Source organism: Limanda limanda, chromosome 14, assembly GCF_963576545.1.
Source record: "Limanda limanda chromosome 14, fLimLim1.1, whole genome shotgun sequence".
In the NCBI taxonomy this organism is placed as follows: domain Eukaryota; kingdom Metazoa; phylum Chordata; class Actinopteri; order Pleuronectiformes; family Pleuronectidae; genus Limanda; species Limanda limanda.
In genome coordinates this window covers 10838150-10862823 of record NC_083649.1, presented here as the reverse complement: position 1 = coordinate 10862823, position 24674 = coordinate 10838150, and the positions used below count along the sequence as shown (strand labels likewise).

General features: G+C 41.5%; 2 protein-coding genes across 2 annotated transcripts; both read left to right on the top strand.

The window, feature by feature from the left end:
* The first annotated feature begins 33 nt into the window (after positions 1 to 33).
* lars1b (leucyl-tRNA synthetase 1b) lies at positions 34 to 20470 on the top strand. The gene is made up of 32 exons (XM_061086068.1): positions 34 to 135; positions 520 to 641; positions 1245 to 1332; positions 1456 to 1536; positions 1934 to 2071; positions 2333 to 2494; positions 2825 to 2937; positions 3285 to 3348; positions 3618 to 3706; positions 3870 to 4095; positions 4206 to 4293; positions 4894 to 4970; positions 5347 to 5400; positions 5487 to 5627; positions 6222 to 6299; positions 6439 to 6524; positions 6762 to 6827; positions 6983 to 7065; positions 8336 to 8474; positions 8977 to 9189; positions 9711 to 9768; positions 10138 to 10201; positions 11387 to 11570; positions 12067 to 12157; positions 12421 to 12561; positions 13697 to 13837; positions 15347 to 15457; positions 15666 to 15776; positions 17349 to 17453; positions 18619 to 18714; positions 19249 to 19381; positions 19528 to 20470. The coding sequence occupies exons 1-32, from the start codon at positions 130 to 132 to the stop codon at positions 19731 to 19733; spliced, it is 3555 nt and encodes a 1184-aa protein (XP_060942051.1). The 5' UTR covers positions 34 to 129; the 3' UTR covers positions 19734 to 20470.
* Positions 20471 to 22368: 1898 nt separating this feature from the next.
* plac8l1 (PLAC8 like 1) lies at positions 22369 to 24468 on the top strand. Its single transcript, XM_061086494.1, has 4 exons — positions 22369 to 22421; positions 22836 to 23068; positions 23366 to 23502; positions 23911 to 24468. Exons 1-4 carry the CDS (start codon positions 22396 to 22398, stop codon positions 24040 to 24042), a joined length of 528 nt encoding a protein of 175 aa, XP_060942477.1. The 5' UTR covers positions 22369 to 22395; the 3' UTR covers positions 24043 to 24468.
* Positions 24469 to 24674: the final 206 nt, after the last annotated feature.

Below are 24674 nucleotides of genomic sequence, written 5' to 3'. Positions count from 1 at the left end.
CCTTGCGAGAACGTGCTCCTTTGGTGTCGTCAGCCAGGCACCGGTGGCGTGTGTTCAGCCTGTCAGACCGAACAACTAGTTGTGCTGTTCAAACAACCGAGCCACAACCTGCTGGTAACATAGGTCAAAATGACGGTAGGTTCGAATCCTTGTTTACAACCTGCAGAAAGTGGTACACCCGCTTTCAGAGGAGGTGGATGCGTTATATCAGTGTGTTAAGTTACTGTAGCTGTTAGCTGAGTTAGCTAACAAGCTAGTTGAGCTAGTCGAGCCCACTGCAGAAATGCATCTGACTCAGATGGACGAGAAGTAACAGCTGTTATCAAGTGTTCTTGTTGTTATCTTCCCTCCTCGTATATTCATCTTTATTCTCATGTATGAACATGTCCATTAAAATGTGATTTATTTATTTATTTTTCTTTGTCCTGGCAAGTGTGATGAGTTCCCTTGCAACAATCACCGCACTGTGTCTTTCCTCTGATGAACTCTCTCCTCTCTGGTTATCTTTTTTTATTGCAGGAGCGGAAAGGAACAGCGAAGTTGGACTTCTTGAGGAAGATCGAGCTCGACATCCAGGAGAAGTGGGAGAGGGAGAAGACATTCGACCAGGATGCGCCCTCAACAGTTGGGGAAAGTAATCAGTGAGTGAAATTTCATGAAGAAGAAACCTGTTTGATTCCAGAGGAGGTTTACTTCCTTTTACACACTTGAACCAGGTATTGTTATGTATTCAACTAGACGGTTGTACTTGGGAACGTCTTCCTTGAACTGATCTGATACAACTGCGACTGCAACAAATCCTTAAAAGTGTTTGTATTGCTGTGGTTATGTAGTAGAGCCTGACTGCTACAGATATCTTGGGGTTATACAGATATGAGGGTGTAAAATTGATATCGGCCGGTATAAATATTATAAACAGAATGGCACTCAGTAGCAAGCATACCTCCAGTCCCCTTGCATTCAATTAAACCACACCAGATTACACACACTGATAGATCAAGATCCATGAATCCATTCCCTAGAAAATTGGTGAAGATGTCAAAAAGTACCCTGTCTCACAATATCAATCTGGAACCCCACCAAAGATGTTTGTTCCCTGACCAATGCCTCATCCTTCCACCTAATTTCCCTGGTAATCCTGCTAACTGGCAAACGCAGATGAAAATATCATCTTCCCGACAAATGAAAGATCAGCAATGATTCTTAAGATGTGGTTCTCAAACATTGTGTTTTTTTCCTTCCAGCAAAAACAAGTACTTCGTCACCTTCCCCTACCCGTACATGAACGGCCGGTTGCACCTTGGCCATACGTTCAGCTTGTCAAAGTGCGAGGTGAGTTTGCAAACAATAGCAGGAAGCAGTCAAATTAACTTTGTATTACAGATGTTTGAAATGCAGATGTCAAACTACGATCACTGGTGTCTGAGTTGCTTCTATTCATTTTTTTCCTTGCAGTTTGGTGTTGGTTATCAGTCGCTGAAAGGGAAAAAATGCCTTTTCCCATTTGGGCTGCACTGTACAGGAATGCCGATAAAAGTAGGTTTATCTTATTTCTCTCCGATCATTACTTTAGTGTTGTGATATTTTAGGAATGCCAATTGTCAGCATTCCCTTGTAACAATAATAAACGATCAACATTTTTGCATGACCTTCATTATCCTCCCACTTTGTATTCTACAAAAAACAACTGATGCCTTTTAAAATGTTCTTGCACAATTAATGAAAAAAAGACAAGTGGTATTCATTTAACCAGCACTGTACTTTAACTAATATTGATATTTAATACATTTATCTGATTATTCCCTATCCATCACACACACACACACACACACACACACACACACACACACACACACACACACACACACACACACACACACACACAGACTTTTTCTTCCTTCTGGTTTTCATACTTCAATATCATTTCCACCAGGCCTGTGCAGACAAGCTGAAGAGAGAGATGGAGGTGTATGGAAACCCTCCACAGTTTCCAGATGAGGATGAAGAAGAGAAGGAGAAGCCAGAGATATCTGATGAATTCATCATCAAGGACAAGGCAAAGGGCAAGAAGGTCAGTGATCTGAGGGACCAGATTTATGGCATTTTAAACGATATGCAGTGGAGTAGATAATCTGTTCCTTAAAAATAATCGGAGTATTTTCATTTAAAAGCACGATGTGATCGAATCCCATAAAGTACTATAAACATATAGGACGTGATGTTTTGAACATGTATCTTGCTCATGCATCTCTCTTATCCACATTATACCTTTTCATCCAAATGCTTCACCTTTTATTTGTAATATTTCCAACCTGTCTTCTTCCTCTTATAGAGTAAAGCAGTTGCCAAAGCTGGATCCTCTACTTACCAGTGGGACATTATGAGGTCTTTGGGCCTGAAGGACCAGGAGATCACCGGGTTTGCCAATGCTGAACACTGGCTGGACTACTTCCCTCCTCTGGCTGTTAAAGACCTCAAGATGATGGGTGTCAAGGTAACTAAATATATTCATCTAATTCAAGCAAACAGCTATCTTACTGTTTCTGTATCTGTCTGTGTCTGTCACTTGTTTACAACAGAATCCATAAATCTGTGTTTTGATTTACCTTATTTTTTTATTCCGTCATGGAATATAAGGCTGCTTATTTATTTTAACAGCTGTATTAAGAGGCACACACTGCACAGCGGCCTTGATGTGCACATAGTCATGTTTTTTGATACCTTATATGTATCCGCCAGGCTTATTAGCCTTGAGGATAATAAGATAGAGAATTTAATTAAATAGATTGTACCTGAACTATGTTTACGTGTTATCATGTCACAGGTGGACTGGAGGCGTTCATTCCTCACCACAGATGTGAACCCCTTCTACGACTCTTTCGTCCGATGGCAGTTCATCACACTGAAGGAGAGAAAGAAGATCAAGTTTGGCAAAAGGTGAGATGGTTCTAGAGGTTTTTAATAGAATTTAAAGGTAAGATTTTTTTAACTTGCTTTGTAGTGCCATTCTTCCAGTGAAATAGTGAACACTGAGAAAATAAGGAACACTTTCATGTTAGCTGTTGTCACAATCATTGAATCGTATTGCCTGGGAGAATGTGTCGGTGTCATTTGGTTTAATTGGGTTAGGCATGGAAATTATATTTGTATAGCACTTGTCTTAATGCGGTTGATAGATAACTGACCTTAACATTCTCCTTTTGGTCTCCAGCAGTTTAATATATCTTTTGCGGGATTACATTTTCTTTTAGTTGTAAATATCACCTTGTTTGACTCCTCTGCAGGTACACCATCTTCTCCCCCAAGGATGGGCAGCCCTGCATGGACCATGACCGGCAGACAGGCGAGGTACACTCATCTGGCTCAATGAAATGAAATATTAGTTGAGAAAAAACTGTGATATGCTTATACGATCACTTGTGGATCCTATAGAAAACATTAAAAGAGACTGAGCAAACACTACTTCTCACATCATAGGCATTGGATTTTATATGAAGTACCTTTTTTTTTGTTTGTGCTTGTTCTGGCTGATTATTGTGGAAGAAGAAAATTCCTTTTCTTTGAAGTTTGTAATTCAATATTAGGAAAATGTAATAACGTTTCCTCCTCACCTGCAGGGAGTCGGACCTCAGGAGTACACTCTCGTCAAGATGAAGATGGTGGAGCCGTACACAGCAAAATTCAAGTCCAAGGTCTTTTACAGCAGGTGACAAATTACAAACACAGCTCCTATTACCAAAAATTCAGGTTGGGAAGCACAAGTTGTACATGCACTTAAGTATGTTTCTGATACTGATAAATACAAACTAAATACAACTACGTCTAGCTGTGATTTTGAAGTTAAAGTGTCGATGCTCTCCTCCCCGCAGTGGCATGAAAGGGAAAAACATCTTTCTGGTTGCTGCCACTCTGAGACCAGAGACCATGTTCGGTCAGACCAACTGCTGGGTGAGACCCGACATGAAGTATATCGCCTTTGAGACGAACAACGGAGACATTTTCATCTGCACCAGTAGATCTGCCAGGAACATGTCTTACCAAGGCTTCACCAAAGAGAACGGAGTGGTTCCCTTGGTCGCGGAAATACTGGGACAGGTACCCATTTTCTTTCTGCTAGTTTCTGCTGCCCCCAAGTGACCAAAGTTAATGCGGGTTCGTCTGATCTACCAACCTTCAATCACTCAATCTTTTCTGCCTCTGTGTAGGATATCCTTGGATGTGCCCTGAGTGCACCTCTGACCTCCTACAAGATTATCTACGCTCTGCCCATGCTTACTATCAAGGAGGACAAAGGTACGAGTCAAGGAATTGTGAATATACTGATAGTGAAGAGATCAATTCATCAAGAGAGGTTGTGTTGTTAGATCTATTTTTAAAAGGTTCTGAAAGGCAGAATAATGTCACATTATGCCCTGGCTGTTGAAATGATTATTTGTCAGTTTTGCTCAGAGCAGTCAGAATACCCTTGAGCAGAGGGATGTTATTCTGATTTAACAGTAGACGAAAGGTTCAAGAAAATGCTCTTTAAATGCATCAAATATATATTTTTTTCCAACTCTTGTCACTGTAGGTAAAACTTGATGCACAGGGCTTGATCCCTCATTCTTCCTTGACTTATTGAATTGTTGTTGGGATGTATGAGGAAAGAGTTTCGAAATGAACAAGTTGAAATGGAGACATTTCATTGAGGTGCCATACAGCCTGGGACATGGAAAGCAATGAGTGAGGTGAATTGTAAATAACCCCTTGCCCACTGCAGCTTGGCAGTTGTAGAAATATGGAAATGAACATTTAATAGCTTTACATTTATATAAGGTATTTTTAAAGTATCCCAGGGAAACTTAACTTCCTGATTTCCATTAATACATGTTGTGCCCTGTCTGTCTCCCTTAGGTACTGGGATTGTTACCAGTGTCCCCTCAGACGCTCCTGATGACATCGCTGCACTCAGGGACATCAAGAAAAAACAGGTGAGGTTACAGACATTTAAATAAATCTCTGCTTTGCTGCCATCCAGGTTTTCTTTTTACCTCAAATTAAGTTTGCTACCAAGAAACACTGAAAACTGAACCTATGCATCTCTGTGTAAGCTCAGGTTAGGGTTTTGTGTCGGGTTTGGAATTTCTGTGTAAGTGATTTGTCTGTTGTCTAAGAAGACTCAACAAAAGAAAACGGGTTTATAATTTAAAATGCATTTTGAAAACCAATATTATTAAACATTTGAAGGCATTGAGAAGTTGTGACGGATTAAATTCTTGGTTCCTGAGGAATGAACTATGTGGATTTAAAGGCACATGATAGATTTTGATTTGTATTGATGCTATTGATGCTTGTATTCCTTAAAAGGCTCTACGGGAGAAGTATGGAATCGAGGACAAGATGGTGTTGCCTTTTGAGCCGGTAAGCTGATCAGCTCTAGTTAAAAGACATAAATGTGATAGAGATTCAGAAAACTTAAACCAGTTTTATTTGTGCACACATATCAGATCCCTATCATAGAGATTCCCGGCTATGGGAACCTCTCAGCTCCTCTGGTGTGTGATGAGCTGAAGATCGTGAGCCAGAATGACAAGGAGAAGTTGGCTGAGGCAAAGGAGAAAGTCTACCTGAAAGGGTTTTATGAAGGGGTGAGTCGACTTTACAAGGCTTACAAGCAAAACAAAATGTCTACGTAGGTCAGCAGAAATCAAGCCCCCCTGCAAACCCCACATGGATTAAACTGAAGGTTTGAAGTTTGAGGATTTATCTCCCAGACACAAACCAAGTGATTCACACCTTGAGGCACATCAATTATTCATTGGCCGGCTAAGAGTCATGTGTTGCTCTCACACAGTTTGGTTCTGTCTAGTGGTGGGAAAGTGTGTTTGAGAGCATCCTGAATTTGTACAAGCTACGCACACACAGATGGGCCTCAGCGCTCTTACTTTTCATCTTTTGCTAAGCCCCCCTTTTTTTACTGTCCCAGTATTGTGACATAGTTTATTTAAAAAGGTCACAAGACTGTAAATCTGAAAGAGATGGGAACATAAGTGTAGGCACAATCTGCAGGGGGCGATGCAGCACCATCTCAAGCGGAGCACATATGTGTATGTAATGAGGACGCGTCTTCCCACTGAGTCGTTTATGATCATTTGTGATTGAAGAGCAAACTGCAGAGGTTCAAGAATTGTGAATGAAATGCACCAGTAGAAATGGTATGCTTCCGTGTGTTCCTGTCCTAGATAATGCTGGTCGATGGCTACAAGGGGCAGAAGGTGCAAGATGTCAAGAAGCCCATTCAGAAGATGCTGGTGGAGAGGGTAAATAAAGCATCACGTTACATGTGGCAGGACAAAATTGAACCCTAGCTTTATCCTGGATTGTGAATGGAGCTTTCTTTTTGCATTGCTGGATTTACATTCATTTTAATGATGTTCTCTCTGTGTTAATTGATCACAGGGCGATGCCATGATCTACATGGAGCCCGAAAAACAGGTGATGTCACGTTCAGCTGATGTGTGTGTCGTCGCTCTCTGTGACCAGTGGTAAGTATTCTGATCATAGGAACCGTGGGCTTTATAACATTGAGTGTGTTCATTAGTGATAGCAAGAAATCAGTTTACAGCTATGAAGTAGCATATTGGTCTTTATAAACACTAGTTGAGTGGAGGTGAATTCAATGTATCTTTGTTATTTAAGTTCATGACAAAAACTCAAAGTATGTTGTTTGATTGTTGTTAGCTGTCTATTTGCTCAAGTGTTCAATGTTATGTGTCTTTCAGGTATTTGGACTACGGAGATGCTGAGTGGAAGCAGAAGGCCGGCGAAGCACTCAAAACTTTGGAAACGTAAGTCGGTGTCCAGTGTTCATGGTAGAGTCTAGAAACTATCATTTGTCATGTGTAAAAAAATATTGTCTCTAGAAACTATAATTTGTCTAAATACAAACAACTGCATCCTTGTGTGTTGTTGTTTAATACAAATGTAATGTGTGCATTTTTAGATTTTGTGACGAGACCAGGAAAAACTTTGAGGCAACTCTGGCCTGGCTCCAGGAGCACGCCTGCTCCCGTACCTACGGTCTGGGTAAGTGCTTTCATCCACCGTGTCAGGTCTCCAGTGAATGTTAATGTGAGTAATCTATACAGCTTGGATTTCATCTGCGGTTTTCATCTTCATGTCATTAAAAAGCAATGTTATATATTGTGCTAGAGGATCAGAGGATCAACAGCTCCAGTCGTCCGGTTGTCTTATTGTCTGTAGATGGAGACAGAGGACTGCTGATAAAGCACATAACAACAGTACGCCTCTCTGCTCCTACAGGAATAGATGAGAACTGAATGCCAGCTGGTGCACAGCCTAGTACAGGACAGTGCAGTACAGTCTATGCTTGCTCTGAACTACTGTAGAAATTTCCCATCACACTTTCAGAATGTGTTGCGCAAACTTTCCAACCAGCATTACACATGAACAGGCTAATCTGACGCTCAGAGGTTTGATTGCAGCATATCTGTTGTGAAGATTCCTCTCATTTCTGTTCGAATTATAGAAGCAAAAAATACTTTTCAATGCTCAAATATTTCTCGTACGCAGAAAGCTCCAATTCAGAGATGCAAATCAAATGTGTTTCTAGATCGATGTGATCACAGAAGTTTTGAGGCTATTTTTCGCCACATGAGCCACAAACAGACTGTATGGCAATATGAGGATAGTAGATAAATGTCTTTAATTGTCTTTGTGGGATCTGTACCGTTTCTTTTGTAACTAAAGCAAAGCAAGTTACCTTTGTTTCAATTAGAATCTGTAAGTAAGTGCATTCATTTTATTGTGATCTGAATTTGATATTTAGTCTTGGCTCATGCTGCTTGTAAATGTTAATGACTCCTCAAGCATGCAGTAAGTTTGAGTTTCAACCATAGGAAGCAGGTAAAGGCTCTCAATGGGATCTCTCTCTACCAACACGGTAGAGTGCTGCTTTTCGTGAGACTCTAGTTACCGTTTCTTGCACTTTATTAGCCCTAAAACAAAAAAGTCAAAATATAATTTAGTGAGAGAGAAAAACAAGTTGCCGTTGTCTGTAAAAACAACAGGTTTGCCACATGTGTTTTGGTTTAGTTTATTTGACAATGAACATTTTCTCTTGTTTGCCAAGGATAATCCAATAAATCCCAGGATTTATTCCATTGTGTGGCTGTTTTTCTTGGCACTAGCATGTAACCAGCTTTTACAGGGCGGCCAATACAACAAAAGATTGTGTCAATACAATGCAGGCAACAATTGCTCTTCATAATTTTTGACTCCCTTTTTCTCATGATCATGTGTGTCTGTGCGTGTGCACGTCTCCTGGTTACCATAGGAACGCGGCTTCCTTGGGACGAGCATTGGCTTATTGAGTCACTCTCGGACTCCACCATCTACATGGCTTACTACACTGTAGCCCACCTTCTTCAGGGAGGCGTGCTCAACGGACAGGGAGCCTCACCACTGGGCATCAAGTACGGACAAACACACACACACCGAAACAAACATGCTTAGACCCTAACTGATGCTCTCTTTAATATTTTTAGCCTTTTCCTGCCCTTGTTCTGCCGTCAAACATCCACAGACGTGTTTCACCTTGGGCAGAAATTACTCAGATTAAATAACTGAACTAAATCATTTCAACTGACAGATGCTGCCTGTTAGACATTTTATATGATGATTCATCCATTAAGTAAAAAAAAAAATATAATATGTATATAAACATACACTCAATAATGAATGCTGCATTTTTTGCAATTTTTTTTATCTGTTCCTAGCTCAGCTTGCATTTAGGCAAACTCATTTCCCCTTCTCAGCACTGAGATAAAATGGAGAGAAGAAATGACACTGCATGACAAAAAAAGAGCATAACCAGGCTTTTAATTACTTCTCAACTCACTGCAGCCCATTACCCCCCCCCCATTTTAACCTTGACCATTCTCGTTACTTTCATTTATTTCGTGTTATCTCTCACAGGCCACAGCAAATGACCAGAGAGGTGTGGGACTTCATCTTCTTCAAGACGTCGCCGTTCCCCAAGACTGACATCCCCAAAGAGCATCTGCAGAGGCTGAGGAGGGAGTTTGAGTATTGGTACCCTGTGGACGTCCGTGTGTCGGGCAAAGACCTGGTTCCCAATCACCTGTCGTATTACCTGTACAACCACGTGGCTATGTGGCCAAAAGACAAGTGAGTTTGCAATCTTCATAGAATAGCAAGTAAATGAGAGGCTCGATTTGATGCATGTAATAAAACTCACAACAACACGTGGAAGGAAATGTAAATAAATGTTTTGATTATATATACGTTAGTGATATCTTGTCTAATGTCAAAATTCATAGATTGATAAAGAAGTAGTTTGACAGACTTACGTTTGTGCAGTAAATGTGACGCTAATGTGAGTAGCTTCCTTTCTTGGCTTTAGCCTAGAGGCAGCTCCAAAGCTCACAAATCAACATAGTATTTTAACTCACTCTCCACTTCTTCTTGTTGTGTTCAGTCTTGTGCTGAGTTGGTTAGGACACTAGTTTGTTATTCTGAGATGCAAATCACTATTGGAAAATTGATTATGAAAATATCACCTAGCTCTAATGTGCATTCGCTCTTCTGTGGAAAGGCTCAGAATAACAAGGCTAATGATTGAAAAAGGTGAGCAGCATTGATGATGATGATAACGACAATGGCGCTAATGAGAACTTTCTCTTCTACAGTGGGAAGTGGCCACAAGCAGTGAGAGCCAATGGACATCTGCTCCTCAACTCTGAAAAGGTGAAATATTAACCTGAATGTTTAGTTTTTTATAATAAATGTATATATTTCTCTAAATAAAGTTAGAATCTGAGGAGAAATAAGTTGCTTACAGATTTTGCCCATTAATAAGTAATACAATTAACATATTTGTTTTTGTTGAAACTACTCTTTCTTTGTGCCAGTAATTGTTGAGTGTTTGAAGCTGGAAAAATTTAATTACTGTGCTTCTCATTTGCATTTTTTCTTTTTGCTTTGTCTTGGATTGAAACACAGACAGTCTGTGACTCAATGATTTTATTCCTCTGTGCTTCGTAATGAACTCGGTTATACTTGGGTGGGCGTACTTGAAAGACTGTGGCGGCTAACATCTGTTTTTCTATTCACCAGATGTCCAAATCAACTGGAAACTTCCTCACTCTCACCGAAGCCATTGACAAGTTCTCAGCAGATGGTACGTTCAGATTTGTCTTGATATGTGTCTCCTGTGCTGAGTTTTCTTATTTTTTTACTCTCTCATCATTATTTTTTCAATTTCTATATTTCTGTCACATTTACTGAAAAATATGAGAGCAAACCCATCAGGTGTACTTTTAGAAGTGATTACAGTGAGTCTCCCTAGTGCACGGGCCATTATGTTTGATTATACTATAAACATCTTTTATCCCACGGTGAAGATAATTAGAAAATGCCCCGTCTTCATAAGACGACCGAAGTGTTTATTGGATGCTATGAACCATTTTATACATCAGATCCCTTATTGTGGGCCGCAAGCAGTGAGTTTCAGTGTATTAATTATGTGTACTTTAAATATAACGAGTAAGGCCGCATACATTCAATGTGATCTCTCAACCAGGAGAAACAAGATAATGTCCAACAGCTTTATTGCAACAGATATGTTCCAATCGGTGATTGATTTTCATGTATTTGCGTAATCGTTATTCCTGAAAAGCAGCAGCTACCGTCGGCCTCTCCATGGGACGAACAGTTCCAGCGGAAAAATTAGTGCGCTGTGAAGTCAAATATTTATAGGAACATGAGAGGAAGACAAGATTTCCACAGAGTTCTAAGCCCAAGAATGACAATTGATGCACCGTAGCAGGATTGGTTTCTCAAAATCTAAGTTCAGAGTAAAGCCTTTTGTTTGAGGGGAGCTTATGTTATCTTATTTCTAATTAGATTAACCCTGATATCCATCCCTGCTGCCCTCAGTACATCTAAGCATCAGTTGATCTATCCCCTCTATTCTTTTTAATGTTCTGAGAGAGCTGAATAATGGATAGATGTGTCTGTCGAGAAGCTGTTCCACCGCGGGGGAAAAGAACCCTATGGCCTGACAGCAGATAGACCTATTTAATTGACTTCCTGTCTAAGAGCTTGGAGTCATATCTGCGAGGTTATTTTAAGTTATTCAGACCGTGGAGTTTTCCCACTAAGTCTGTGAACTTCGCCTGGTTGTCCAAAGTATTTTGCAGAAGAGAAAAGAAAAGCTAATTTCCCTAACGTAGGCTCAATTTGAGCAAATCACAAATGCAATGGAGAGAATGAAGCGGATTTGTAGGGAAAAACTTGAAAACTGGCATCTCCTCTTCCAACCTCCTCTTACCTGTTTGCCACACGTCTTTATTTCCTCTCGCAGGTATGCGTCTGGCTTTGGCCGATGCCGGCGATACCGTGGAAGATGCCAACTTTGTAGAAACGATGGCAGATGCTGGCATCCTGCGTCTCTACACGTGGGTGGAGTGGGTGAAGGAGATGATTGCCAACCAGAACAACCTGAGGACGGGACCCGCTGACACCTTCAACGATCGGGTCTTTTCCAGGTAGATGCAGGAATTCATTTGGGAGGTGGTGGTAGCAGCTGACAGGCACCAATGTTTGTAGTTTAATATCAAATTCTGACATCAGTTGAGGACATATGTTTAAATCTTGGGGGAAGCAGAGCTGAATTTCACATCCTTGAGCAAAGTCAATGTAAAGGATAAACACGAGAAACATAGATAAGTGATGAATGGAGAATTGGAATTTATTATCAATCAATGGATTAGTCTATTTTCAACAAACTACTGGATAGTTAGGGTCAGGGTTCTACACCGGTCCGCTACATCGGTTTATGTATTGTAAAGTGAATCTCTCCATGTTGCATTGCAGCGTGAGTTTATAAACTCGGGTGAAAATTGATTATTCTTTTGTAAATAAACAGTAGACACTCAGGACCTTTGATTCCCTCGGAAGATGGCGACCTTGTGGAGTTTGTGGAACAGGAATGGAACATTAGGTTTTTGCAGAGTGATTGAAAGGACTTTGTTTTTTATTCAGTGAGATGAATGCAGGCATCCTGAAGACGGACCAGCACTACGACAGGATGATGTACAAGGAGGCTCTGAAGAGCGGCTTCTTTGAGTTCCAGGTAAATAGAAAAATGTTCTTGTATTAATCCTTGCATGTGACAGACAATCATCCCAATGTTATGAGATGACATAATAGATGCTCAATTGACAAGCTAAACAGTATTTGGAGCACAACAGGACTGAGAGCTCATTCTGACCATGAGGTGCATTCACTGGATTGAATACAGTGTATGGGATAGTTTAGGAATCGTATAATAACCAGCGAGGACGACCTTTTTAATATGTTTTTCCGTGTTTGTTTGTTTTTTGTGTGTGTTTGCAGGCAGCCAAAGATAAGTACCGTGAGCTGGCTATTGAGGGAATGCACAGGGACCTTGTCTTCCAGTTCATCGAGAGACAAACCCTGCTGCTGGCCCCCATCTGCCCCCACCTCTGTGAATACACCTGGGGTCTCTTGGGCAAGGTGAGATACATAAGGATTTGGCATCATGCTGTTGTTTTCGTGTTCTGACGGAGGCTTTCATCCTCTCCCTTCCCTTCTATTTGCGGAGTTAAAACAGAAACTCTCAAAGGAGACGTTTTATCATCTTGTGTGGAGTAACATTTCATGATTACACCTGGGATCAACAATGTGAAATGGATACACGCTTCATGCGGTGGTGCTGAACCCACTGCTAGTTACATGTGTGAAATAGCTACTGACACATTTTCCCTGCTTGTGTCCACCAGGAGTTTGTCTTTACACTTTGAGCTCATTTCTCTCTTTGCTATGGAAGGACGACGCACACCGCTTCACGCTCCCCACAGAACAGAGAGCCAAGAATATATTTAACACTCAAATTTATGAATATGAAAGAGCGCTGCTGCTCTGTATATGGGCTTTTCAGTTGTCGCTTAGCAACAACAAAAGCCCCACAACCAGTGTTTTTCAGCAATCATGTGTTCAGCACCGTGAGCTAAAGAGCTACGAGGCACTCATTGGTCACAGCAGTGCACAAAACAGAGAGATTGGCACTAGGGCTGCATGATATAAGGAAAACATGCGTGTTACAACCCAGTTTTGGAGTCTCGGAGTAAGGGAAGCAGCACAGCACGGATGGTGTCTGGCAACGCAGCCTTTTATTGTGATAGTGCCAAAACGATTTACATAAACAAAAGTGAACGGTGAACAAAAATGAGACACAAAGGGTTGAAGCGGAGGGTGACGCCAAATTATAAAATACACAAAAAACAAGCCCTCTTCCTAAAGCCGGTCCCTACTCCCCTGACTGACCGTTTCACACAAAAGAAAAACTGTCTGCTAATTAAACTAAACCATCCTTCATATAAGTAACTGAATACATTCAGGCTGCCACCCATAAGGCCTAGTGAACTAACAAAAAAAAATGTGGTTTTATATTATAAAAAAAATCACACCTGGCAAAAGACGCGTTCCTCCTTTTGTTATCAAGGTGCATGAACCTCTAGCTTTGTTGTTTAATTGCCTCCAGTGGGCCTCAAACTTTTGTATTTGTTTTAAACACTTACTTAATATTAGAATTCTCCAACAGCAGTTTCCTCTAATCGATAGCCTTCTACCTTCCTCTCCCCCCCGATAGACTGGTTCTCTGATGAAGGCGTCCTGGCCTGTGGCGGGACCAGTCGATGAGATTCTGATTCGTTCGTCTCAGTACCTGATGGAGACGGCACACGATCTCCGACTGAGATTCAAAGCTTACATGGTTCCTCCAAAAAGCAAGGTACGATATGTGTATACTTCACTCCCACTCTGCTGCTGCAATGGATTGTTTTAAGTGACTGTGTAAAGGATTTGGAATTTATGGGATTTGTTTTAACAGTTTTCATGAAAAGTCTGGCTGTGTAATTAAGTGTAGTAATTAAATCACAGAGAGTATTATATTGGAGTCTTTTCTCTCTCATGTATTGTTTAACAGTTTCATTGTTGTTTGATCGGAGCAAAATGAGGCAGAGAATGGAGAAAAAATTATCAGGAAGCAGCAGCCAAAAATAGAGCTGGGGTTCTGCAGCACTCTGTCATGTCTGAAACAGGGTTCTTAACAAATATGAATAATTCCAAATCCCTTAATGAATCTATTCCTGTTTAAAAATAGCTCGAGCTTCGTTGAATAACATTTGCTGTTTAGATAAATGATTTCCTGAATATTTAGTACTTTCCACAGTGTGGGTTTGACCTTGAAGTGGATTAGGAATGCAGCTATTTCAAGTATGAAACAATCACCTTCTTACAAAGAGAGGGGACTTCCCACTTGAAAACTTCACATAACAAATATTTGTTAAACCAAAATGAGTTCTACCTGACTTGTGCTCTCGGGGTATCCCCATCCCCTCACCAGTTTCTCTCACCTCGTGTCACGCATGCTGACATGTGTAGAAATCCCTTTCAACATGTAGCAGCTGTGGATATTGCTTCTACTGAAGAGATTATGTTTCCACCTGTGTCTCTTTGTTTGTCACTAGGATTATAGGAAAAGTACTGAACCAATTAGCACTGACCTTGGTGGAGAGATGAGGCATGTGCCAGGGAAAAAACCCTTTACAATTTGTGGCAGGTCCAAATGATTCACTCACTGTGAATTTTAATTTTTGTTTCTCTGAAGTTGACACTTCTGAGTCTGAGTGTCTTTCTGGTTGATAGTATCACCTTCTGTCTCTACCATGACATCCTGAATCCTTTTAGACACAATTAAAAAATGTATTTTATGGTTTAACAGGTTGGAACTCCAATACTGACTGTAGAGGGGTAGGGATGAAAGCAAAACCAATATTGAAAGTATTTAAAAAGGGCGACATCTTATGCTTACAATCACTGTTATTTGTTGCAAATGTCTTGGTGCCACAGAGACAAAAAATAGGGACGATGGGGAAGATGAGTGTGTATTTCCTTTTATCCTCAGACATTGATACATTTAAAGCTGTATAACTGTCAGCTGTAAAGGAAAAACGCATTGTGTGCCTATTAAGCAGCTTTCTCTAATTTTCCTAATGTTTAATTTATAGACATAACATTAATGGGAACACACAGTCATGCATACTGTTCAGGAATAGAGTCGACTTGACAGCTGTCATGTAATATAAGTTCACAGATGCCCATCTTCATCGTGGAAGATCACACAAGCACACGCACCACAGCTGGCTTCTTGATTCATCCAAACGCACAGTGTGCTGCTTTGCCTGATGATCAGAATGAATGAGTTGAATCTGAATATCTCCTTTTTCAATATTAACAGAAAGGAGACACAAAGCCCCCAGCCAAGCCCTCACACTGCAACATCTATGTAGCCAAGAGCTACCCTCCGTGGCAGCACAGTGCCTTATCCCTGCTCGGCAAGCACTACAAGGTGAGAAACAAACAAGCCATCATTCATACCCAGCATGTTTAATATGTATGCAAAAGTACAGCGGTCCACAGCGTAGTCTGTATTCACTGACATACCTTAAAAATTGTGTCTTAGATGATCATGTTTTTCATCAGTTGCCAAGTTCCCGTCTTTCTCTCTGCTCCTGTTCATCTTCTCCTGTCTTTGTTTTTTCTTGGCTTCGGTCCAGAGCAACAACGGCGTCCTCCCTGACAACAAAGTGATAGCCACCGAGTTAGGAGCCCTGCCTGAGCTGAAGAAATACATGAAGAAAGCGATGCCTTTCGTAGCCATGATCAAGGTACGTCTGGAGGAGCTGGAGGGGACAATCAAGTACTGTTTGATTGTGTCTGTGTAAAGAACATAGACTGGATCCGTGACGGACGTAGAAAATAATCAGTACATATTTCCACAGGTTTATGTGCTCGATGTGTAGTTTCAAGTCGGATGTTCGTTTTGTAATTTGTGGCCTCATTAAGAGTAGAATAGATGACCATGCTTTGGGGCGTGCATGTCCCAGGTGGAGGTGGGGAGGCAGTATCCTCGAGCTCTAAGTCGGGCTCCACCCACCACTCCTCTGAATATGGTTACATCCGGTTTCCTAATACCAAGATGGTGCTGGGCAAAATACTAAACCAGCAGCCTATAAACCAAATAGTGACATCACCGTGGGTTATCATTTTCAAAAAAAGGCACGTTCTGACCACCTCTGACACAGGCTTCATTATAAATATATATATAATATATTAAAAAAGAATTCACATTCGAGATATTGAATGTCAGTCGTCGACACGCACGTGCCATAATGTCTTATCTGTTCAAGCTGAGTTTGTTTACCGACTCAGAAGCTCTTTACACAATGTGTCTGTGAGGTGGCTTATCTTTTGTGTTTGTGCACAGCTTTGCTTCTGATTAGTCCAGAGTCTGCTCTGGTAGTTCTGTTGAATTGTTTTCAGTCTGCGTTTTTCAAAAGCTCTTATGCTTTGTCTCTTTCTCCCTCTCTGTGACAAACAATGGTCAAAGCTGTTGCCAATATATCAAAACAGTTTGAACATCATTACACTCTGTAGATCAAGTGCTCCAGGAGTTTCTACAGAATTTCTATGCAAAGTGTTTAGTAATGGAAAGCTCACTTTTCATACTAACTTGTTTGCCGTGTTCATAAAAATTCAAAAAAAATGTGTTGTCTTTTTATTAAGCAACAACTTGGCCACGACTCTTTACGTCTTTGTTAATTCTTATTCCAAGCTTTCGCAATTTAGCTGCTTTGCATTCTAAATATTTAAATTTCGTTGAAAAAACCTCATTGCTTTTAGATGAGGTTTTTGTTTAAAGTTTAAAGTCTCACAGTAGTTATTGTTTCCGTTATATATTAACTTGTGGTCAAGTTGCTAATAGATCACAGGGTTGGGGCTGATTAATATTCCCAGGTTCTCAGGGCTTTGTTCAGGTGTTTCTGTTTTCTCCCACAGTGATCAAACTGAATGAAACTAATAAATAGTCATGAGGAGCTCTGTGTCGGACCGTGGTTTGTCTCTCAAGCCTTTGAGCTTTTCTCCCCAAGCTTTCCTTTTGTTTGATGGTTTGTTTTGGCATCTTTTGTTCACATATTTTTTCTTAATCTTGTGGCGGCAACATCAGCAAAACAATGGACATTCTGCATAATACTGAATTATTTCTGATGTTTTCAGTGTGTGGATTAAATATCAATTTTCCTCTTATTCTACAAATTGCTGGCATGTTAGAAACCTAGGAAATTAAAACTCAACGTGTTCACTTCTTGTTCATTTCTCAGGAGAGTTCAGATTATTTATATGAATAAACGTCCATTAGCGAAGTCAGCATCTCATGTGATTCTGTTTGTGTTCTGTAGGAAAACCTGGAGAAGAACGGGTCCAGGGTTTTGGATCTGGAGCTGGAGTTTGATGAGCGGGCAGTTCTGATGGAAAACCTGGTCTACTTAACCAATTCTCTTGAGGTGCGTTGCCAACCAGTCCAAGAATTAGAAAACATTCAACCTAGATCAGAGGGGGGTGCTATCCAATCCATTGACCAAAGATTCATCCCCCTCGTTAACCTGCCATCCCCTGTCAGTCATCCCCCCATCCCCTTTGAGTGAGAGGCTGTGTGTCAAGGGGAACATCCTACAGTTCATCCTGCTAACTAAATCACTGGATCTACAGTTTTATTACATTTCTCCAACATAATCAGGCTGACCATCAGCAGCACAGGGAGAAATCCTACGCACTCTGGTGGCCATTAAAACATCCATAAAGATTTTACTGTCGTTGGCTGCCAGGCAGGATTCTGTGTAAACTTTTATTGTGCATGTTAACACCAGCACACTGTTCTCTAATGAGGTGGTGTCGTCCCCCACACCCTCATCCCTGACTGGTCAGCTCCAAAGGGTAAATCGTCTGGAGATAGTATCCAAAGAAATATCAATCCCAAGTTGGTGGAGGACTGTCCTCTGTGGGAAAAAAAGGTGTCTGTCCAAACCAAACGCACACCTGAGGGGTCTGAATTTTATTGATACAAAATTTGTCACGGTTGGACAATAACCACAAGCAACCACTCATTACAAACATGTGTCAATAATTGAAGAAGTTCTGTTTGTCTTGTCTCTGTTTGTTTTCTTCAAAATCACCTCCATTTTAAAGCTTTTCACCACTTCTGCAAAAGAAAGTTGACACAATCCTGAGATCAGCTGTTGGTCAGGAAAGCCCTTAATTCTTTTGTCTGCACAGGAGCTTAGTCAAGTCGAAAACTGAAGCCCTGAGATAAGTTTGTAAAACCAGCACAGAATTAACCACAGGAAAGAGAAAAACAACTAATACCCCACCTGAAACCATCTCCCACGTGTCTGAACGATCACAGCAGAAGACGAATGGTCACAGAAACGACTCCAAATCTGTCTTTTGTGAAACAAACACCACAGGCTTGAGAGGTGGCAGTTAATATGAACGATCAGCAGAGAAGTGCTTTACGTGGTTTTCGATTTTTTTTCCTCTGCTGTAAAAACTCTACTGTGTTGAATTCAAGCCGGTTCAGTGTATATTCAATGAAATGTGACTGAAGGGTTTTCTTCTAGTTACAATCTTGTTATTCTGTGTACTCTCTTCTTTCATTCAAATACACTACAGTTGGAGAAGATCGACATCCTGTTTGCATCTGAGGGCGACGACAAAGTGAAGGAGGAGTGTTGCCCAGGGAAACCGTTCAGTGTTTTCAGATCGGAGGTAATTTCTCTCAGTGCAGACTTTGTGCGTGTGTGTGTTAGACAGGTGTAGGTTTATGTCTGATATCTCCAATGGACACTTGAAGGCATTACACAATCCAGCCTTGTTCACCCTGCTGCTGTCTGGCAAGTAATACAGAAGAGTCACTGCCGCACCACCAGACTTCAGAGCAGTTTCTATCCAGACTGTGAGATTCCACACTCTACCTTTATGACTTGATTATTTATTGATGACTCTTATTAATTATTCAGTCTAGAATATAACTTTTTTTAAGTAGCATTAAGGGAATGCATTTGTAATTTCTTTATGCAATCTATTGTTGCATATTAAATGGGATCTTCAATCTTTTTCATTCACATTTCAGCTTTAAGATCTCATTTTGCTGCAGTTGCATATTTGCTTTATGCTTGCACTTGCTTTTTCTTTTCTGTATGTGATTGTTCAACTGTGTGCATCATTTGTGATTATAACAGTTGTTTCACATTCAAACTAACGCTTTAATTGCGCATTTGTGTTGTTCCTTTGTCTACCCAGCCTGGAGTGTGCGTGTCCCTGATCAACCCTCAGCCCTGCAATGGCATGTTCTCTACGAAGGTTGAAGTCCGGCAGGGGGACAGCAGAGACAGTCTCATCCGTAGACTGTCCAAGGTCAACAGACTCCTCAAAGGTTTGTAAGATAAACTGCACCAATTCATTTACTATAGTTGGCAACCAAAATTGTTTTTTTATGTATAATATACAAAGACTATTGTTACAATCAAAGAGGGTTAAAATATTCTATACATCATTGTGTGCCTCTGTCTCTTACACCAGACCTGTCCAGAGTGAAGCTGATGAGGTATGAGGACCCCATGATGGGGCCTCGCCAGGTGCCCGTCCTGGGACAAGAGGAGAAGGGGAAGCTGCCCATTTCCAGTAAATCTGTGTTCAGCGTCAACCTGGAGGAGAAGAGAGTCACTCTGGCTGACAACGGCCTCACCGTGGACATCGGCGACTCTCTGGTTTATCTGGTTCTTTAGAGAAACTCAAACACAGATGCATGGTGGCACATTCAGCAGAGAAACATTCTGGAAAAATGCATCATGAAATATGATAAAAATGTCATTTTGACTCATATTCATCGTACACTGACTCAAAGGTGTATTTATGTTTTTATAATCAGTGTTTCTGCACTTGCAGACTTTGTTACAGCACTTTTTGTTAGATCTTAAAGATAACAAACATAAAAACATCCTGGAATAACATATTAAAGGGAGAAACACATATTTCCAAGTTGATTCTAAGATGTTAAAAGACAAAGAAATTAAAATAAACATAAGATGTTTGAAATAGAAAAAGTGGCAATACAATGCTAAAGCCTGACACGTATCACTGATGCGTTGCTGCCTCAGGGAATATCTGACTCTAAATGGGATCTTCTATCTTCCTTTTTTTTTTTTTTTACAGCAACAACTCATCCAGTTGTGCTCTCACATCTGGGTTTGATCTGAACACAACAGATAGTTTATGGTTTTTATAACCTCTTCTCACTGTTAAAATGCTGTGACCATCCGGTCTTTATTGCATAAATTAGGATCTTTAATGGTGTGAGAAAAGCAAGACATAAGCCAAATATCTGTAGAAGCTGGAGAATGAAAGTATAAGATCAGGATTTTTGTTCTGTTTGTTCATTGTCTGTTGAAGTTGACGTTTTCTCTTTGGGCCATTTCTCCTGTTTGATATGACACAATAAATAAACAACTATTTGTATGATGAAGCTGTCAAATGTTTTCAATGAACAAACGTGCACCACCTTGCCTGTTTCGTCGCTGACCAACCACTTATTTTATGTTAATACAACGTCACTGCTCCTGCATCTTCCTTGATGCCTGGTGTTTTCATATAGATGGTAATTTTTTTCTGCACTGATGTTTTATACATTGAAGGTGCGACACGTCGTTCCCTCGTGTTAAGTCAGACAGCTTTCCTGTTTTTCTCAGCGTGGGTGGCACATTGACTTGTGCTTTTCCAGAGAAATAATAAAAAGAAATATGAAAACATTCTCTGCCTCTCTTTAGTCTATCTTTTCTCTGTGCTGCTTTATTTCCTCTGAGGACAGGTCTGATCTCAGCTCATCTGTGTCGTGGTTTCTGAGGTCTCCAGAACGTTGCCTGTGTAGTGTCTGAGTTAGTTTACAGGCAGAGAAGAGGTATGAAAAGAGAAACCTCAACTAACTGACTCAATTCACTCAACCAATCAGGCGAGGTACATCCTGAACAGAACATACTGTATCTCTGGCAAACTCTAAGAAGGGTCCAGAAAGAAATCCTCTTACAACCTGAGCCTGGGATGACCGTTCACCTTTCAGCACAGCCCTGCAGTGGCCGACAGTCGAGTCTGACTGTCCCCGAGTGGCCAGACTTCTCAAAGCTCCACAGAACATCTGAGGAGAGGACTTGAAAGATGGCAGCTCCCAGACTCTTCCTATCCAATCTCACGGAGCTTGAGAGGATCTTCAAGGAAGAATGGGATAAACTGCCCAAATCCTACAGTGTGCAAATCTTGTAGAGACTTAGCCAGGAAGTCTCGAGGCTGCAGCCGCTGCCAAAGGGGCTCCGGCAAAGTACTGACCTAGAGGTTGAAAACATTAGTAGATCCATTTTTCTATGAGTCGAAACTGAAAAGTGGCAAATTTTACCTCCTTAAAAGGAGCTTTAAACAAGAGGACGCATCTGCTTTCGATGTGCATGTGTGTGAAGCATCTGAGCCTCTTAACCTGTGGTCTTTTGCCCTGTGTCGTTTCCTCCCCTCATTTCTCCATCTCATTCAGTCTCACACACACAGGCACACGTGCACACTAATGCTGTACGAGTCTCAATCTAAAGGTCAGACCACAGGAAACGCATGAACGCAGTCCGTCCCCTCTAAACGGGAACGTCAGGTGTTTCATATGTTCTAAAGTGCGTCTCTCACTTCCCAAGCTCTTCACTCTCTGCGTTCCTGCCTTAAGGGTGAGTCTAACATTTACTGTGCGTCTTTTTCAATACGTCGTTTTAACAGAGAGACGGCGGTGAATGCTTTTGAATGTCATGGGGTCAAGCAAGCCAACTGTTTGATTAGATTCCTTATTGTGTCGGAGCTTGTGTTTGACCTACATCCTCGGAATAAATGACTTCATCTTGAATTAGAATGAATTCCTAATGAGATAACGTCATGAAAAGTGAATTGTATGACTAATATCTCACACTTCATATGCATAGCACTTCTCTGTTATGTTCCACAGACAATCCTGTAAAACAATAATTACTTTTTCACGAGATCTCGGCCCATTGTGACCTGCTGGTGTGCTGCTTGTGTGTGGTGCTTGCATCCATTTACATCAGATTATTTGGCACCATGATGGGCATCTAACCCTCTCTGCACATAGCAGAGAGTGGGGGGGGGTGCACACAGTGAAGACTCCGGACTTATCTCTGTCACACAGCTCCTGGCCGGGCCTGGTTTATCTGCTCCGGCACACACCCTCTCTCGCTGGGGAAGTGTCACTCGACCGCCACCCATCCCACCCCACCCCTCCACCACCACCACCACCTCCTCCTCCTCCTTTCTGCTGACTCCCTGCTCACCCTCTCCTCCCCTTCGTCTCCTCGCCTCACCCCTCTCTCCTCTCTCTCTCTCTCTGGATGCCAGCAGCTTCTCGTCATGGAGCAGAAGACAGTCACAGACCAGTAAGTGTTTCTTTGTCCCACAGTGTTGCCATCCCAGCACAATGGTTGTAGCAGCCAACAGCTCATTCACTCTTTTCTTTCTTTACAGCTGCTGTCTGTGTTTCTTCTTTCTCTGCCTCTGTGAATATCACTAAAGCTCTGAATGAGATGAAAGCTAAAACAAAGGCTGCATTATCTACTGTAGTTTAGCCGTGGAAAGATACATTAGTGTCATTGTGACGCTGTGCTGCTGAAGTTCCATAAAAGCGAGTTGAAAGGAAAACATGCTGCTCTAGCAAACAGCTGAATGAAATACATGAATTTGTGCTCACAGGAAACAAGAGCTGACTCATTTGGTTAACTTGAGTTTTGGTGACATGAATTTATCGAACATCCATCCATCTAAAGATAGACTCATTAAAAATCTAATTTCAGACCCGGACCGTCACTCACCACACACTCCCCATCAGCCTTCGGAGAGGAGGACGCGGGGGGGCTCGCCACAGGAAGTGAAGCCAACCGCAGGTCAATCGACGCCCCTGCAGCGACAGACCCGATACTCACACAGCCCGGCCTCGGCGTCACCACGACAACCATCACCACCATCACGCAGACGGGGGGAGACTGGAGCTCGGGCTTGTTCGACATCTGTGGAGACACAACCTCATGTAACGCAGACACACACTGCACCGACTTTCACGAGGCTCTGATTCTTTATATGTTTGCTTTTCCAACTTTGTATTTCTGCTAAATTAATTTCATGTAGAAAACCAATTAATTCTCATCATACGTCATTAGATTAGAGTCACTCTGACAGAACATTTTTAATAGAACATGACTGAGATAAAAAATGGATTTGTACCAGAGAATACAAACTAACTGTCTCTCTCTCTTACACACACACACACACTCACTGACACAAACACACACACACACATTGTGTTGACCTGTGTCTGTGCTCGCAGGTGTTCTCGGGGCCCTGGTGCCATGTTGTTTAGACCTGAGTTTGGCTCACCAGTACGGCGAGTGTGTGTGTACGCCTCTCTTACCGGGATCCACGTTTGCCATGCGAGTCGGGATCAGGGAGCGGTACAAGATAAGGGTGAGTGTGTGTGTGTGTATGGGTGTGTGCATGCAAAAAATACATTTGTCAATGGGAAGTAAAGAACGATCCCCAAAGACACCAACAGAGAGATTTCACAAAGTGGTTCCAGCTCATAAAACATCACAATACATCTTTTATATGAATAGACCCTAAAGGTGAGAGAAAAAGGGAAAAACTTAAAGCTGCAAGTAAAAGAAGATGATCGTGTTTGTGTTATCAAACGCACTCATATGTTCTGTTCAAGTTGTATGAGTGAATTCTTCTGATTATGTTTTTATGTCTCATTTCTCACGACCCATTAACCTCACGGCTCCGGACGTGTCCCCTGCTGCGTTGTGTCGTCTGCTTCCTCTCTGCGTGTGTGTTTGTGTTTTTGTGTGCGCCGGTGCATGTGTGTGTCCACAGGGGAGCGTGTGTGAGGACTGGACCACGGTGTACTGCTGTTACCCTCTGGCTGTGTGTCAGATGATAAGAGAGATGAAGCGGAGGTTGAAGACTCAGACGTATCATGTGTCCACTGCCCTTGAGTGCTCCTGAGGAAACTGGAGACAGTAAATGAGGCTTTTCCTTCTTACGATGCAGCGGAGAGCGGCGAGGACCTGCTGAGATTACTGGTACCAACAGGAAAAAGAATCGATACTATAAGGTTTGAACTTACTCTCAAGTCCCCTCTGAGGACGCCTTGGACAATAAATCAAACCTGTGACGTTCAGAGAGGGCCGGAGAGGGTAAACCTTGAATAATAGGGTAAACATTCAAAACTTAGACATTCTTTTACACTTCTACTCTTCTTTCAGAGGCGATGGTTTGTTAAGTATATTCTAAGACAAGTGAAAAGCGGGTGGTGAGACACAATTTGGTTTATTTGTTTTTTATTGTGAGCAAATAGCATTGAACACCTGATGTAACTCTCAGTCAAATACCAGCAAATAAAAAATATACTTTTTTATTTAATTTCCAACACCATGTCTGTTTGTTGCTTTGTTTCTTGGTTTCATTTGACTGCTGATCCGTTTCTACAGAGCTTGGTGGAGGGACATTTGGTTAGAACCCATTTCCTACCGGCTTAAATAACACATCCGGTATTTTCACCTTCTTTAACAAACATTTATAATGGCACTCAGTATAGAGCACAAACCAGTCATCTTTTTAAATCTTTATTTGGATCT